Raw genomic sequence first — 18792 nt, forward strand, 5'->3', positions numbered from 1 at the left:
TTTGCAGTTATTCGCCTCATTTTCTGTATAATTATGAGGTTTACATGCTGCATTATAGTGACATTTTTAAAGCACTACTTTTATAGTGACATTTTTAAAGCACTACTTTTATAGTGACATTTTTAAAGCACTACTTTTATAGTGACATTTTTAAAGCACTACTTTTATAGTGACATTTTTAAAGCACTACTTTTATAGTGACATTTTTAAAGCACTACTTTTATAGTGACATTTTTAAAGCACTACTTTTATAGTGATATTTTTAAAGCACTACTTTTTTAGTGATATTTTTAAAGCACTACTTTTTTAGTGATATTTTTAAAGCACTACTTTTTTAGTGATATTATTAAAGCACTACTTTTTTAGTGACATTTTTAAAGCACTACTTTTATAGTGATATTTTTAAAGCACTACTTTTATAGTGACATTTTTAAAGCACTACTTTTATAGTGATATTATTAAAGCACTACTTTTATAGTGATATTTTTAAAGCACTACTTTTATAGTGATATTTTTAAAGCACTACTTTTATAGTGACATTTTTAAAGCACTACTTTTTTAGTGATATTTTTAAAGCACTACTTTTTTAGTGACATTTTTAAAGCACTACTTTTTAAGTGACATTTTTAAAGCACTACTTTTTTAGTGACATTTTTAAAGCACTACTTTTATAGTGACATTTTTAAAGCACTACTTTTTAAGTGACATTTTTAAAGCACTACTTTTATAGTGATATTATTAAAGCACTACTTTTATAGTGATATTTTTAAAGCACTACTTTTATAGTGATATTATTAAAGCACTACTTTTTAAGTGACATTTTTAAAGCACTACTTTTATAGTGACATTTTTAAAGCACTACTTTTTAAGTGACATTTTTAAAGCACTACTTTTTTAGTGATATTTTTAAAGCACTACTTTTTAAGTGACATTTTTAAAGCACTACTTTTTAAGTGACATTTTTAAAGCACTACTTTTTAAGTGACATTTTTAAAGCACTACTTTTATAGTGATATTATTAAAGCACTACTTTTTAAGTGACATTTTTAAAGCACTACTTTTATAGTGATATTATTAAAGCACTACTTTTTAAGTGACATTTTTAAAGCACTACTTTTTAAGTGACATTTTTAAAGCACTACTTTTATAGTGACATTTTTAAAGCACTACTTTTATAGTGACATTTTTAAAGCACTACTTTTATAGTGACATTTTTAAAGCACTACTTTTTAAGTGACATTTTTAAAGCACTACTTTTTAAGTGACATTTTTAAAGCACTACTTTTATAGTGATATTATTAAAGCACTACTTTTTAAGTGACATTTTTAAAGCACTACTTTTATAGTGATATTATTAAAGCACTACTTTTTAAGTGACATTTTTAAAGCACTACTTTTATAGTGATATTATTAAAGCACTACTTTTTAAGTGACATTTTTAAAGCACTACTTTTTAAGTGACATTTTTAAAGCACTACTTTTATAGTGATATTATTAAAGCACTACTTTTTAAGTGACATTTTTAAAGCACTACTTTTTAAGTGACATTTTTAAAGCACTACTTTTATAGTGACATTTTTAAAGCACTACTTTTATAGTGACATTTTTAAAGCACTACTTTTTAAGTGACATTTTTAAAGCACTACTTTTTAAGTGACATTTTTAAAGCACTACTTTTATAGTGATATTATTAAAGCACTACTTTTTAAGTGACATTTTTAAAGCACTACTTTTATAGTGACATTTTTAAAGCACTACTTTTTAAGTGACATTTTTAAAGCACTACTTTTTAAGTGACATTTTTAAAGCACTACTTTTATAGTGATATTATTAAAGCACTACTTTTTAAGTGACATTTTTAAAGCACTACTTTTTAAGTGACATTTTTAAAGCACTACTTTTATAGTGACATTTTTAAAGCACTACTTTTATAGTGACATTTTTAAAGCACTACTTTTATAGTGACATTTTTAAAGCACTACTTTTTAAGTGACATTTTTAAAGCACTACTTTTTAAGTGACATTTTTAAAGCACTACTTTTATAGTGATATTATTAAAGCACTACTTTTTAAGTGACATTTTTAAAGCACTACTTTTATAGTGATATTATTAAAGCACTACTTTTTAAGTGACATTTTTAAAGCACTACTTTTATAGTGACATTTTTAAAGCACTACTTTTATAGTGACATTTTTAAAGCACTACTTTTTTAGTGATATTTTTAAAGCACTACTTTTATAGTGACATTTTTAAAGCACTACTTTTATAGTGACATTTTTAAAGCACTACTTTTATAGTGACATTTTTAAAGCACTACTTTTATAGTGACATTTTTAAAGCACTACTTTTTTAGTGATATTTTTAAAGCACTACTTTTATAGTGATATTTTTAAAGCACTACTTTTATAGTGACATTTTTAAAGCACTACTTTTTAAGTGACATTTTTAAAGCACTACTTTTATAGTGACATTTTTAAAGCACTACTTTTATAGTGACATTTTTAAAGCACTACTTTTATAGTGACATTTTTAAAGCACTACTTTTTTAGTGACATTTTTAAAGCACTACTTTTATAGTGACATTTTTAAAGCACTACTTTTATAGTGACATTTTTAAAGCACTACTTTTTTAGTGACATTTTTAAAGCACTACTTTTATAGTGACATTTTTAAAGCACTACTTTTATAGTGACATTTTTAAAGCACTACTTTTATAGTGACATTTTTAAAGCACTACTTTTTTAGTGACATTTTTAAAGCACTACTTTTATAGTGACATTTTTAAAGCACTACTTTTTTAGTGACATTTTTAAAGCACTACTTTTATAGTGACATTTTTAAAGCACTACTTTTATAGTGACATCTTTAAAGCACTACTTTTATAGTGACATCTTTAAAGCACTACTTTTATAGTGACATTTTTAAAGCACTACTTTTATAGTGACATTTTTAAAGCACTACTTTTATAGTGACATCTTTAAAGCACTACTTTTATAGTGACATTTTTAAAGCACTACTTTTATAGTGACATTTTTAAAGCACTACTTTTTTTAAGTGACATTTTTAAAGCACTACTTTTTGCTGGATTAGCTTGTCGGATGGTCATTATAAGATAGCCTTTTAAAAACACTGTTGTAATACATTGAGCCTCTAAACATTGTTCTTACGATGCTTTTCTACACTAATCACTCCTAAACACTTCAACTATAGCCTGTGTTAGTAAACGCAAGGCTACTTCGGAAATCCAGGCATAACACTGTATGACTGTTCTAGAGCCTACAGCTAATCAGTCTGTCAGATTCTGGAGTGCATTACAGGTCTAAAGAACATTATAAATGATCTTAAATAAAGCAAATACATTTATAGAGATGGTATATAAGTATATAATTTCACTCAGCTGGGAAATGAAGACCACGTGAATGGTTTGTGAGCACAATTAAGTGCACACAGCATCCCATATCATCTGATAATTGTAAGAAACAATCCCAAAAAACAGCTGACTGTGTAAAGCCACATAAAACAACACAAAAATACGATGAATAAGCCGAGTTCAGCAGCTAATCAGCCGGAATCAACTGAGGTGAAGTGACGGCGACCAGCGAGACCTAGCTGTCACTCAAGTGGCCACGCCCTTAATTATGCAGACTTAATATAATTTAATAAAAAGGAAACGGATGAGTTTACGAAAAATTCACCCCCCTCACAGTTGTCATGAAGGACAATATTAGCTATATGCACCAAAATTGTTCTTTGTACCAGGCTGTAAACACTCACCTCTTTGCCACGGGTGATGGCGTCGGAGAGAGCGTTGGCTTCGTCCAGACTCTTCTCTCCCTCCAATAAAACCCCCTCCGCTTGTTCTTTCTGTTTAACGGCCGCATCCCTCTTTCCCTGCAGCACAACCACCATTTCACTGAGTGCTTCTTCAGTGTGTGTGTGTGTGTGTGTGTGTGTGTGTGTGTGTGAGAGTTTGTGTTTGAATGTTTATGTGTGTTTTTATAAGTGTAGTATGTGTGTGTGTATGTGAGTTAAGTATATGTGTGTGTTATGTGACTTATTGCATGAGTTTGTGTGTGTGTGTGTGTGTGTGTGTGTGTGTGTGTGAATACATGAGTTTGTGTGTGTGTTATGTGAGCGGGTCTGACTGTCTGTGTATATATGAGTGTTCGTGAGTTTGTGTGTGTGTACAGTATGTGTGTGAGTATTTGTGTATAAATGTGTGTGTGTGACTGTCTATAGAATATGTGTGTTTGTACACAATTTGTGTATCTATAGTATAAGTGTGTTTGGACAGCATTTGTGTATGTACAGTATGTGTGTGTGTGTGTACTGTGTGTGTGTTTAGTATGTATGTGTGTCTGTCTGTGTGTGTATGAACGTCTGTGTGTGTATGAACGTATGTGTACAGCGTGTGTGTAGTATGTATGTGTGTCTGTCTATGTTTGTATTTGAACGTGTGTGTGTCTCTGTGTGTGTATGAAAGTCTGTGTGTCTATGTGTGTATGAACGCGTGTGTACAGTATGTATGTGTATCTGTCTATGTGTGTATTTGAACGTGTGTGTGTCTGTGTGTATATGAAAGTCTGTGTGTCTATGTGTGTGTATGAACGTGTGTGTACAGTGTGTGTGTAGTATATATGCGTGTCTGTCTATGTGTGTATGAAATTGTGTGTGTCTATGTGTGTGTATGAACGTGTGTGTACAGTGTGTGTGTAGTATGTATGGGTCTGTATATGTGTGTTTAGGAACGTCTGTGTCTCTATGTGTGTATAAATGTGTGTGTACTGTGTGTGTAGTATGTATGTGCGTCTGTCTGTGTGTGTATGATCGTCAGTGTGTGCATGAACGTGTGTGTACAGCATGTGTGTAGTGTGTATGTGTGTCTGTCTATGTTTGTATTTGAACGTGTGTGTCTGTGTGTGTGTATGAAAGTCTGTGTTTCTATGTGTGTATGAACGCGTGTGTACAGTATGTATGTGTGTCTGTCTATGTGTGTATATGAACGTGTGTGTGTCTATGTGTGTGTATGAAAGTCTGTGTGTCTATGTGTGTGTATGAACGTGTGTGTACAGCGTGTGTGTAGTATGTATGTGTGTCTGTCTATGTTTGTATTTGAACGTGTGTGTGTCTCTGTGTGTGTATGAAAGTCTGTGTGTCTGTGTGTGTATGAACATGTGTGTATAAACGTGTGTGTACAGTGTGTGTGTAGTATGTATGGGTCTGTCTATATGTGTTTATGAATGTCTGTGTGTAGTATGTATGTGCGTCTGTCTGTGTGTGTTTATGAACATGCGTGCGTGTGTGTGTGTGTGTGTGCACCTGCAGATGCTGCAGTTTGAGCTGGTTGTTGAGAGTCAGGTCTTCAGCCTGTCTGGTGTGTGTGAGCGCCTCCTCCAGCAGCTCCTGCGCCTCCTGCAGCTTCAGCTTGTAGTCGCTCATCTTCTGTCCCACCTCCTGCTTCAGGTCCTCTGTGGCCTGCTGTGGGTCTCCAAACAAGCGCTTCACACGGGACAAAAGAGCCTCCGCAGCCCTAAACACACACACACACACACAGACATGCTGACTCTTACCTGACACTACATACACACACAAGCCCCTTCAGTACCTCTCAAAGATTTACGATCGTTCATTTCAACAGAGAGTGAGCGACTTTAGTCGACCTCCGTCTACGTGGGCGACCGTATGGACCAGGTGGACGTGTCGAGTGATGCAACAAAGTTGAGAATTCTTCAACTTTATGCAAATGAGGAGCAACTTTTTCAGCCAATAGGAGCACCAGTAGAGCTCACGTGATCCTCTCTCAGCTCGCTCAGAGGCTAGTCGTATTCTCTGTGCTGTAGACCTACACAGACCTGTTTGCAGCAGGACACCACACAGAGCGACAGGCAGCTACAAAGTCTGCTAGTGTGAATGAGGCCTAATTTTGTTGTGTCGCTCGACACGCCTACCTGGTCGCTGTTGCTCACGTAGATTTAGGTCGCCGGAAGTGGCTCACTCTCTGTTGAAATGATTGGTTGCTTATCTGCTGCGAGTCGCTCGTAGTGTGAATCAGGCATTTAAAGGGCACCTATGGTGAAAAATCTACTTTTCAAGCTGTTTGGACAGACATATGTGCATGTATGGTGTATAGACCGTCATATTGGGGTGATATAAACACACCCAGTGCTCTTTTTTCAATTTAACAACATTAAAAAATGGTGGACCAATTAGAGCTGTTTTCAAATCGACCGCTACTTTACGTAGGAGAGCGGTCTCCCCGCCCACCAATATTGATTGACAGGCGCGTCATCATATCCTCAGTTTGTTGATTCACGTCCGCCATTTTCAGCGTGAGTCGAAGCGATATCACTAAAGGAACACGCTAGCTCTATTTTTAGATGCAAGGCTCATTGGGCTCAACACAAGATCAATATTCTCCACATTATCGCTCTAATCGGAATTATTGGTTGTATCTTTAGGTAGGTTTGCAAACATGTGTACTTCTCATTGAGTCTACCTTATACTTCAGCCGTGTGCATTTCTCGCGATCCCAGAAGCTCCCTGTGATCTTAACTAGCATGCGTTTTAGAATTCTACACATCGGTTTCTATCAGGGTACACTCAAGTCGACGGCTGGGCGCCGCGGACCGCTGCAGAAACCTATGTTTAGAATTCAAAAATGTGTGGCGCGACGATTCGGGACACTTCATGTTTCTGCCGCGCCACAGAGAGTGTCTGGTGTGCCGTGTCGCGGCTTCGAATGGCGCATCCGGTGCCTCAGTCAAAGTTAATTCAGTGTGCGTGGTTATTAGTTTCTGTGTACAAGCTCGGCACTTGAAACTAGCACACAGTTGGCTGTAAAACTGTACAAAGACACAAATGATTTTGTACTCTCTGCTTGGTCTGTGTCCGAGTCGTACATATACGACTGAATGGTGATCCTCTCTCTCCTTCTCCATCTGCCTGTCAGACTCTGTTGCAAACGCAGAGCGGGTGAGCTCATGGCCCCGCCCCCTTGTTACGTTGGCGGGAAGCCGAAACTAATTTACATGTGAAGCAACACACCCCTAAATCAGCAAGCTGTGGACACGCCCCCAACATGACACTTTTTAACACATTATAATAAAAAAATCTGAATTGTGTTTTAAACTGAACCTAAACTGGCACACTCAGAACAACCAGAATATTAATATTACATCAGAAAAAAGAGGTCAACTATGTGCCCTTTAAATATCAATGAAGTCAGGGTATATGCAGGAATCCTAAAGGTAATTTCAATACCTTTTTAGGACTTTTTAAAGACCTTTTCAGAATATTTTAAGATCTCGTCGCCACTTCAAGTTGTAATCAGTATCAAACCTTTAACTTGATAAACAGTTGTTGATAAACGGTTGTAGTTAAATTAATCAATGGAGCGCAACCGTGCAGCAGAACTCAGATAAGCTCAGAAGAAACAAAGCTTGAATGAATACATTACGTGGTTGTTTTCAGCGACAGGCTTCAGCAACTGTTTTAACTCGTCTTTCTCCATCTAAGAGTACGCAAACTTGCATTTTCCCATTTCGCCGTCTTGCTACATGTGGAGAGCGTCGCATCACCTTCCTGCGTTTGTCACAAATTACTGTATGCCACATCACCCAGACGGAGGAGCTTGGCCGGACGCGTCCCGGCCTAAACCAATCGCGTGGATCGTGCACGCCGTTGTTAATATTCATTCATTCATTTTCTTTTCGGCTTAATCTGGGGTCGCCACAGCGGAATGAACCGCCAACTTATCCAGCATTTGTTTTATGCAGTGGATGCCCTTCTAGCTGCAACCCATCACTGGGAAACACATACACACTTATTCACACACACATACACTACGGACAATTTAGCCTACCCAATTCACCTGTACCGCATGTCTTTGGACTGTGGGGGAAACCGGAGCACCTGGAGGAAACCCACACGAACGCAGGGAGAACATGCAAACTCCCCACAGAAATGCCAACTGACCCAGCCGAGGCTTGAACCAGCGACCTTCTTGCTGTGAGGCGACAGCACTACCTACTGCGCCACTACGTTGCCCCTTGAATAGCTTACTAATTTACTTAAATTTATTTAAGCTTTTAATTCTTTACATTTGAGTCAAACGTTGCCTTTTAGCTTTTAGCAACGACTGGACATGACAGCAGCACAGTGACAGCATTAAATACGACACGAGCAGACACTTAAATGTATTAATCTAACACATTTGTGCCCAATAATAGGCTATTTTCCATACTAGTGATCCTGATAGAAAACAAATCGTTCTTTTCAACCGGATCTTCTAAGAGAACTGGTTGAACTAGTTCACCAAATCAAACTGAATCATTTGAAATGATTCGTGTCTCCAGTTAACCCTTATCCACAAACTACTTTCTACTTTTTAACATGCCTGATACCCCCCTCTGACTCGAAATAAACCACTATACTGAGTTATTCAGTTATTAGAACAGTACAGTAGGAACAGTAGGAAAATAAATAAGCACTGTAAAACCCAATAAGTTTAGGTAACTCAAACCATTTGAGGAAACTGATTGCAACAAACCATTTAAGTTCAAAAACTAATCCTAATGAGTACTGTGAACTTACTCCATTTGAGTAAATGAAGCAATTTGAGCAGAGTAAAACCTGATAAATGGGAACTCAAACCAGCTGAGTACTGTAAAACCCAATAAGTTAAGGTAACTCAAACCGATTGAGGAAACTGATTGCTACTAACCATTTGAGTTAAAACTAATCAATATGAGTACTGTGAACTTACTCCATTTAAGTTGAAGTAATGAGGTATTTAATTAACTCAGTTCAAAACTCTTTACAAATGAGTAGAATTAACTTTCAGCACATTTCGAGTTAGCTACACTCAATTCATTTGATAAAGTTGACTGTTGGGTTTTACATTGTAGTGTTTAATGGAAAAAAAACTCTTAATCTTTACTCATTTTTAAAAAACAAAACAATATTTTTTACTTGACTAGAAAATGCTTCTTGATTTAAGAAGCTGTAGATATTTTAATTAGAAACAAAACTCTAGAAAACACTAACATTTATTTTCCGTGACTCATATTGAGTAGAAGATTAACTCATGAAGTTAATAGCTCTGTTTGGAAATAATTAATAACTTATTTTATTTTGATTATTCTTATTTAACTGATTATTTTGGATGATAATAGGATGATTTTGTAGTAAAGCGCATCAGCATAAAGTGTAATAAACCAAATCACGAGCATCGGTAAAATACAGTAAAGCAAAGATACAAATGAAATAAATGCTTTGTTTTTTTCTGGGCGTTTAACAGTATTCAGGTGGACAAATTGAATAATTAAATGTGAAATAAATAAGTGTGGCACAGTGGCTCAGTGGTTAGCACTGTGGCCTCACAGCAAGAAGGTTGCAGGTTCGAATTTCGGCTGGTCCCGTGGGCGTTTCAGTGTGGAGTTTGCATGCTCTCCCCAAGTTGGTGTGGGTTTCCTTTGGGTGCTCCGATTTCCAAACACATGCGCTACAGGAGAATTAAATAAGCTAAATTGGCTGTAGCGTATGAGTGTGTGTGTGTGAATGAGTGTGTATGGATGTTACCCAGGTTGCAGCTGGAAGGGCATCCGCTGTGTGAAACATATGCTGGATAAGTTGGCGGTTCATTCCGCTGTGGCGACCCCTGATGAATAAAGGGAATACGCCGAAGGAAAATGAATGAATGAAAATAATTGACACTGTATAATCTTCATACTGTACCATACATACAACAAATCTTTCTTGAAGTTACATGTTCATTTCCTGTGCCTGAATGCTTTATACTGGCTTGAATGGCCTTAAAACAGATGCAAACCACACAGTTTTTGGTGACTTTATGGTTAAACTTTGCAATTGCTCTTGAATTAATTGTGTGTTTTAACTCCTACTCAACTATAAACTTGATTTGACATTGCAGACCCTGTGGTGTGACTATTGCAGATGTGCACCTTGCGATTTTGATGCAGAAACGATATATTTTGCAGGCCTAAGCATTAGCAACAGTTTTGAAACAGCATCTGTGAGCTCCAGCTTTACTCCTTCACTCCTCTAGGTGTCTCTCTCTGTTCTCTCATAAACGCACAGACCCTGGAATCCATTACAGGAGTAATTTGATTAGGCTGGTGTAATATTCCTCCTCCCCCCCCGCCCAACCCCAGGCAACTTTTAATTAGTTCATTACGATTTTACATAAGAAAGAGAAACTTTCTTCATTTGAGCTGTGATCCAGTGAACCACAAAATGCTACTGAGAAACATAATGCCACCAAAACAATTATTCCAACCTGAGCCTGAACGCCATCCTCACCGTTCGCTCCTTCGCATCTGCTGCTCTTTGTGCGAGTATATCGTGTTGTATATTCATAGGACCATTACTCATCAGCTCTATCATTTATTCATCATTTAAAAACATCCACATTTCTGCACATTTGTGACAGTGCAGACGTGACATCATCTGGAGTCTTACTGCAGCATGATGGGAAGAAAAGAACCGCTTAAACATTCTTGACCGATTGATGATTACATTTCTGCTCTTTTTGTATACTGTTCAACAGTATACAATGACGGTTCAGTACGCTGTAAAAACAATTAGTTAACTTTAAAAAGTGAGCAAACCAGTTGCTTTTAAAGCGATTAGTTGATGGCAAAAGCAATTAGTTAATTAGTTGCAAATATTGATTAGTAATTAAAAGTGATTGGTTGACTGCACTTAAAATAATTAAACCTCTTTCTTTTAAAGTGATTAGTTGAATTCCTTTAAGTAAAAACAACTAATCACTTTCAAAACAACAAGTTTACAACAGGTTTTAAAAGCAACATGTTTACTCACTTAAGTAAATTCAACTAATCGCTTTAGTGAGTAAACCTGCTGATGAGTTTACTTAAGTGAGTAAACTTGTCGCTTTTAAAGCTATTGGTTGAGTTTACTTAAGTGAGTAAACTTGTGGCTTTTAAAGTGATTAGTTGAATTTACTTGAGTAAACTAGTCACTTTAAGCGATTAGTTAAGTTTACTTAAGTGAGTGAACCTGTTGCTTTTAAAAACCTGTTGTAAACCTGTTGCTTTTAAAGTGATTAGTTGAGTTTACTTAAGTGAGTAAACCTGCTGTTTTTAAAGCGATTAGTTTAAATTTACTTAAGTGAGTAAGCTTGTCGCTTTTAAATCAATTAGTTGAATTTACTTAAGTGAGTAAACCTGTAGCTTTTAAAGCAATTAGTTGAATTGACTTGAGTAAGCTTTTCGCTTTTAAAGCTATTGGTTGAATTTACTTACGTGAGTAAACCTGCTGTTTAAAGCGATTAGTTGACTTTACTTAAGTGAGTAAACTTGTCACTTATAAAGCGAATCGTTGAATTTACTTAAGTGAGTAAGCTTTTTGCTTTTAAATCTATTGGTTGAATTTACTTAAGTGAGTAAACTTGTCACTTTTAAAGCGATTAGTTGACTTTACTTAAGTGAGTAAACTTGTCACTTTTAAAGCGATTAGTTGACTTTACTTAAGTGAGTAAACTTGTCACTTTTAAAGCGATTAGTTTAATTTACTTAAGTGAGTAAACTTGTCACTTTTAAAGCGATTAGTTGAATTTACTTAAGTGAGTAAACTTGTGGCTTTTGAAGCGATTAGTTGAATTTACTTAAGTGAGTAAACTTGTCACTTTTGAAGTGATTAGTTGACTTTACTTAAGTGAGTAAACTTGTCACTTTTAAAGCGGTTAGTTGAATTTACTTAAGTGAGTAAACTTGTCACTTTTGAAGCGATTAGTTGAATTTACTTAAGTGAATAAACTTGTGGCTTTTAAAGTGATTAGTTGAGTTTACTTAAGTGAGTAAACTTGTCACTTTTAAAGCTATTGGTTGAGTTTACTTAGGTGAGTAAACTTGTCACTTTTAAAGCGATTAGTTGAGTTTACTTAAGTGAGTAAACTTGTGGCTTTTAAAGTGATTAGTTGAGTTTACTTAAGTGAGTAAACTTGTGGCTTTTAAAGTGATTAGTTGAGTTTACTTAAGTGAGTAAACTTGTGGCTTTTAAAGTGATTAGTTGAGTTTACTTAAGTGAGTAAACTTGTGGCTTTTAAAGTGAATAGTTGAGTTTACTTAAGTGAGTAAATTTGTGGCTTTTAAAGTGATTAGTTGAGTTTACTTAAGTGAGTAAACTTGTGGCTTTTAAAGCGATTAGTTGAGTTTGCTTAAGTGAGTAAACTTGTGGCTTTTAAAGCGATTTGTTGAATTTACTTGAGGAAACTTGCTGCTTTTAAAGCGATTAGTTAAATTTACTTAAGTGAGTAAACCTGTTGCTTTTAGAGCAATTAGTTGAATTTACTTAAGGAAACTTGTTGCTTTTAGAGTGATTTGTTGAATTTACTTAAGTGAGTTAACCTGTTGCTTTTAAAGTGTTTAGTTGACTTTACTTAAAATAAGTGAGTTAACTTGTTGAATTTAAAATGATTAGATGACTTAAAATGAGTAAACATATTGATTTTAAAGCGATTAGTTGATTTTATTTCCAAAAGTAAGTAAACCCTTTTCTTTTGAAAGCAATTAGCTTTTATTTAAAAAATAAATAATCACTATTATTATATTAATTAACATTTACAGAACAAAAACATTTGATAAACAGCAATAACCATTATAAAAGTTCCTAAACAATTCAGGGAAAAGCACAGTGCTTATCATCAAAATGACATGAAATACACAAAACGTCATCCTAAACCTGGACTATTGGAAGCAAAATATAGCAGTTTTGTTCATCCACCATGACAGACACTGGCAGAACATCGCATAGCTGGATGACCTCTTAGCCAATCAGACTGGAGATCCAAAATGAAGTGGTATATTTATCACATATCAGTGTGTATATAGTTTATACAGCATACAAATTCCTATATTCCCCCATAAGTCCCCATGAAACACAGAAACTCAAAGTGTGTGTGTGTGTGTGTGTGTGTGTGTGTCTTACCCGAGCTCTTCATCAGCCATGTGTTTCTTTCCGGTGAGCTGGCGTTTGCGAAGTTCTGCGAGCATGGCCTGGATCTCATCATTCATCTCATTCACGCTTTTCTCTAGAGTCCCGTCCCGCAGTCCCAGAGTCGTGTTCAGATCACGTGCTTTATCGCGCAGTGCTGGACACCACACACACACAGTAACACAGTTTTTTAATGCACGTAGCAGAAATAGGCTCATTTTACAGCTCTCCCACAATTAAACAGTTGAAGTTTACCATTTTTTTTAATCAATTCAGCCAATCTCTGGGTCTGAGCACTTTTAGCTTAGCTTAGCATAGATAGTTGAATTGGATTAGACCATTAGCATCTCACTCAAAAAAAATCCCCAAAAACTTTTGATAATTTTCTTATATAAAGCTATTCTGAAGTTACGTCATGTACTAAGACTCACTGACTGACTCGGAATGAACCGCCAACTTATCCAGCATATGTTTCACACAGCGGATGCCCTTCCAGTCACAACCCAGTAATGGGAAACACCCATACACTCTCACATTCACTCTCATATCATTCATTCATTCATTTTCAGCTTAGTCCCTTTATTAATCTGAGGTCGCCACAGCAGAATGAACCGCCAACTTATGCAGCATATGTTTCACACAGCAGATGCCCTTCCAGCCACAACTCAGTAATGGAAAACACCCATACACTCTCACATTCACACTCATATCATTCATTCATTAATTTTTAGCTTAGTCCCTTTATTAATCTGAGGTCGCCACAGCGGAATGAACCGCCAACATATCCAGCATATGTTTCACACAGCGGATGCCCTTCCAGCCACAACCCAGTAATGGGAAACACCCATACACTCACATTCACTCTCATATCATTAATTTTCAGCTTAGTCCCTTTATTAATCTGAGGTCGCCACAGCGGAATGAACCGCCAACTTATCCAGCATATGTTTCACACAGCGGATGCCCTTCCAGACACAACCCAGTAATGGGAAACACCCATACACTCTCACATTCACTCTCATATCATTCATTCATTCATTCATTTTCAGCTTAGTCCCTTTATTAATCTGAGGTCGCCACAGCAGAATAACCCGCCAATTTATCCAGCATATGTTTCACACAGCGGATGCCCTTCCGTCCACAACCCAGTAATGGGAAACACCCATACACACTCACATTCACACTCATACACTACGGCCAATTTAATGAACCCATGTTAAAATCTTCTCTCCGTTAAACAGACTTCAACTGTATGTATATATACACACACAGCAAACCCAGCTTTCCCTTAACACCACTCTTCCCTTTTCATCAACGTGACATTCTTCAGGTTGATTCAAAGCAGTTCAAATTTGACTCAGCAGAGTTCGTCTTTTTTAATCAAATTAAATTAGATTCAAAAATTAAACCCTGATCTGTTAGAACGGGAGAGCGCAAATGAAAGAGCGACTGAGCGAGCGAGCTCCTCTGCATATTCTAATTTAAATAAAAATCATTAAATTGAGATGAAAATGAGCTATAATTACACGCCTTTCTGAAAATTCCTCGAGAGTTCAAACGTAAACAGTCGATCGACTACAAAGAGCGCAGTATATACCTGCCAAGCGAGCCGAGCTGGAAATAATTGCACAGTGAGTTTTCAAACGCGGCTGGGGTCTTTGGGGTGGACAGAATCATTTGATTCCTACTCGTTTAGCGTGCGAGAGGAGATGAGAGACGAGGCGGTTTACTGGAGCAGGAGCTCACGCACAGAATGGATAATGAAGCTCCTGCACTCCAGCCGACTGATGTCTGCGCTCACACTCTCCTGCGAGCAGCTTTTTGGAAACGCTTTTTTTTTGGCCGGTTATCAAAACAAAAGCCAAGGACCAAAGTGCAATATGTCGGCTTGAAATGCCAGAAATGTATCCGAGGAAATAAATGAAGCGGTTTGGTGAATCTGTGGCTGTGATCTGCATGTATTCTGTGTCCATCTGCATGTTCACACCATCTGCAGTTATATTCAATGGCATGAGTGCTTTTATTTGATGGTAAAGGGCTATATTCTTGACAAATGGCCAGCTAAATGGGATCAGTGCTCAAAAAATTTACCATTTTTTAAATCCAGCCAGTAGTAGGAAGAAATAAAAATATCTTTAACTTAAAACATGATGAGGTTGTTTACATTAGATGCTGCATCGAACATGAGATTCACTCATGGACAATTACTAAAAGGAGGAGAAGTACTCTCAAAATGTCAATATTGCAACAGAAACCAAACTGTTAAACATCTATTTTAGTATGCGTAATGACTTTAAAAATTGAGTAAACGTGTTGCTTTTAAAGTGGTTTGTTGACTTCAGTTAAAAAGTGAAGAAAACTGTTGCTTTTAAAACAATTACTTGACTTAAATACACTGTAAAACACAATAAGTTAAGGTAACTCAATTCATTTGAGGAAACTTATTGCAACAAACCATTTAAGTTCAAAAATTTATCCTAATGAGTACTGTGAACTTACTCCATTTGAGTAAATGAAGCAATTTGAGCAGAGTAAAACCTGATAAATGAGAACTCAAACCAACTGAGTACTGTAAAACCCAATAAGTTAAGGCAACTCAAACCGATTGAGGAAACTGATTGCTACAAACCATTTGAGGTAAAACTAATCTATATGAGTACTGTGAACTTACTCCATTTAAGTTGAAGTAATGAGGTATTTAATTAACTCAGTAGCTTCAACATTGAGTTCAAAACTCTTTTCAAGTAAGTAGAATTAACTTTCAGCACATTTTGAGTTAGCTACACTCAATTCATTTGATAAAGTTGACTGTTGGGTTTCACAATGTAAAAAAGTGAGCAAAACAGTAACCTTTAAAGCTATTTGTTGACTTAAAGTGAGTAAACATGCTACTTTAAAGTGACTAGTTGACTTTACTTAAAGGTGCAGTGTGTAAGTTTGACACCCAGTGGTTTAACTAGGTATTGCACTCTTGGATCAAAACACATTTTCACTCGGTTCCTCCTCTGACGAGGCCACACAAGCACAGGCTGCCAGATTAATGTGAGTATGCCTGACTATTAAACCTAAAGGCTGATTTAAGGCTGATTTGAACTAAAAGCAACGGCACATGACAGAATGAATATTTTTCATATTAAAAGGTTTTTGTCCTATTTAACAGCTGAAATTTATATATTAGAAACAGTTTCTATTTCTCACAGCTGAACAACAGAAAAGTGACAATGATCAGCTCAGGTACAGCTCATGTGCTTTATTCAGTGTTAAATGCTAACAATGTGAGTTTTGAATGCCATTTTACATCACATTTATTGCCGTACTACTGAAAGCAGCAGCAGATAGTTCACCTCAGATCTGGAAAATAAAATAAATCATCTTAAATTGAACTCTAGAACTGAGACTGAAACCAACACATAACAGTGATTCAGCATCTACATTTAATAATGTTAAAGAAGTTTAATATGTATTCATTAGATTATAAACCTTACCATTTCATTGGAGTGCAGTGAGTGCACTATTCTGTGCCTCTGAATGGCTGTATTTACATTTCTGTCGTGTTTCATCTGATGTAAACAGCCAAATTGCTTATCACTGCTAATCTCATCACATAGCATGTTGTTAAGACACAGGGTTACAATGTACAACCCCTGCTCCCTAATGTGTACATTTGTAATATTTAAATTATTTGCTAATTAACAACCACCTCATGTAGAACTCTGAATCTGAGTCTCATTTTGGAGGCTGCTACTGTCCACCAGAGTTCGCATTTCACTCATACTTTAAGAGCCTTCCTGATTGAATGAATGAAATATGCTGTTTTTCACCAAGGCAACCCGGGATGCTGAAATATAATTGGCTAAACTGGCATTGGGTGGGTTAAAGGGACCAAATCAAAGACAGCCGTTCCGGCATGTAACACACATTCTCAAAGCAGAATATCTGACTTCAGCATTGTTTTTCAAATAAACAAGAATGTTCACTTAGCACGTTTCTGAAATATCTGCAAGCATATTATGGTGTTTTTATGCTTTAGAGGAGTCAAAAATGTACATACAGCACCTATAAAAAGTGAGTAAACCCATTGCACAAAAATGTCAATATGAAGTCAAACTGTTAAACATTTTTAACTTGCCCTATTTTTAAAGTTATCAAACAACGATTTTTATCCAGAGAGACTTATTTTTTTAAATATGAATCTTTAAAAGATGATAGAGTTTTTAAAATCAAAAGTAAAAATTCAAATGATTTTTATCTTATGTGTTATTTTATTGCTGTTGATCTCTTATGATTTTTTTTACTATTATAGAAAAGTGATATTTATAAAATCTTGATCTGTTTTTGCCATGAAATAGTCAGAGAATCTGGTAAGACAATAAATTCAAAACTCTCTCTTTTTTTATCCTTCAAGAGTTCACACTTAGATATTGCTTTATAATAATAGCATGCTGTTGGCATGCTGTCCCGGGAGAGAACACTGAGCTCGGAGATAATTGAGCCCAGGGCTCCCACCTGGCCAATGAGCATGTGAGGGGGTACGAGATCAGGTAGTTCTTGAGAGCAAAGGGGGAGATGGGGTGGATGGGGGATTCTTTAAAAAATTAAGATTAGGAAGTAATGTTAGTCGGGCTATTTATAGTGAGTTTGATATGATCCGATTGGCTTACTTAATGATTACAGAGAAGAGACAAGCCACGATCAATCATTTCACATGCTCCTCTTGAAATTAGTTTGTGAAATTTCACAAAGTGACGCTATATTTCCTGATCTATACAGAGTTATTCTCTACTCACATTCACAGTTTCAAAAGATTTGAAATCACAGGTAAAAATTCACCTCAGACTTTTGACCTAATGTTACTATTGCTCCAGAATCATGAGCAGCATTTTGTTCATGCATATTGCCCATGAATTAGCCACGCCCACTTATTTGCATGTTTTCACAGAATAAAAATAAATGTATTACATTTTTGGAGTGATAAAAATAATAATTCAGGACTACTACTACTCTGCACAAACAAACACACGCTGAAGAGCTGCAGAAGCCAAAAAAACAACAACAAAAAAAAAAGACTTGTTGTGAACAACGGCTACAAAGCTGATGCTCTGACGCTGAAATATATTTACACAGAACAAAAGCTGCCTCTGGTATGACACTGTTATAGATTCCTGTTTAACTTTTATCGGCAGATCAGAGCCGAGTAGATGAAGTTTGTTTTTAGTGAGGTCTCCGGAGACATTTTTAAAGGTTGAACTTCATTTCACCTGAAACAGTGCCTTTAAAGCGCTGAGAAACACTGAGCTAAACTCAAAGACACCTTTCTGGCACATCCCAGCTAACATTCTCTGAACATTCCTTTAAAGTTGTGTAAATGTTAGCACGTAATGTTGTGTTTTATTTTTTTTTTACATTCTTTTAATGTTGATAGATAATATTCTTAGTACAACCTTCTTGAAATGTCTTTAGGACATTAGATGATCTTGATGAATGTGCTCATAATGCTGCTATTAAAACATTCTTATATTCAAACCTTTTTAAGTTTCTTTCCTCTGTTGAACGCAAAAGAAAATATTCAGAAAAATCTTTAATCAACCATTGACTTCCATCTTATTTGTTTTGCCTACTGTGGATGTTAATGCTTAAAGTTTCCTTCAAAACATCTACTTTAGTTTTCAGCAGAGATTTGGAAACACGTTTTCATTTTTGGTTGAACTATCCCTTTAAAAGTGCCATATAATGTGGATGGGATGTTCTAATAACACTTTAAATAATGTTATAAGAACAATATAACATGAGACAAAAACCTTTTAAATAATATTATT

At 35.9% G+C, this 18792-nt stretch overlaps 1 protein-coding gene across 1 annotated transcript in view; it reads right to left on the minus strand.

Annotated features, from left to right (window-relative positions):
* lama2 (laminin, alpha 2) overlaps positions 1-18792 on the minus strand; it is a 326666-nt gene that overhangs the window by 64882 nt on the left and 242992 nt on the right. The window contains 3 exon segments of the mRNA XM_056480993.1: positions 3776-3892; positions 5321-5531; positions 12971-13133. Of these exon segments, the coding sequence (XP_056336968.1) occupies positions 3776-3892; positions 5321-5531; positions 12971-13133 (491 nt within the window).

Source organism: Danio aesculapii, chromosome 20 (assembly GCF_903798145.1).
Source record: "Danio aesculapii chromosome 20, fDanAes4.1, whole genome shotgun sequence".
In the NCBI taxonomy this organism is placed as follows: Eukaryota; Metazoa; Chordata; class Actinopteri; order Cypriniformes; family Danionidae; genus Danio; species Danio aesculapii.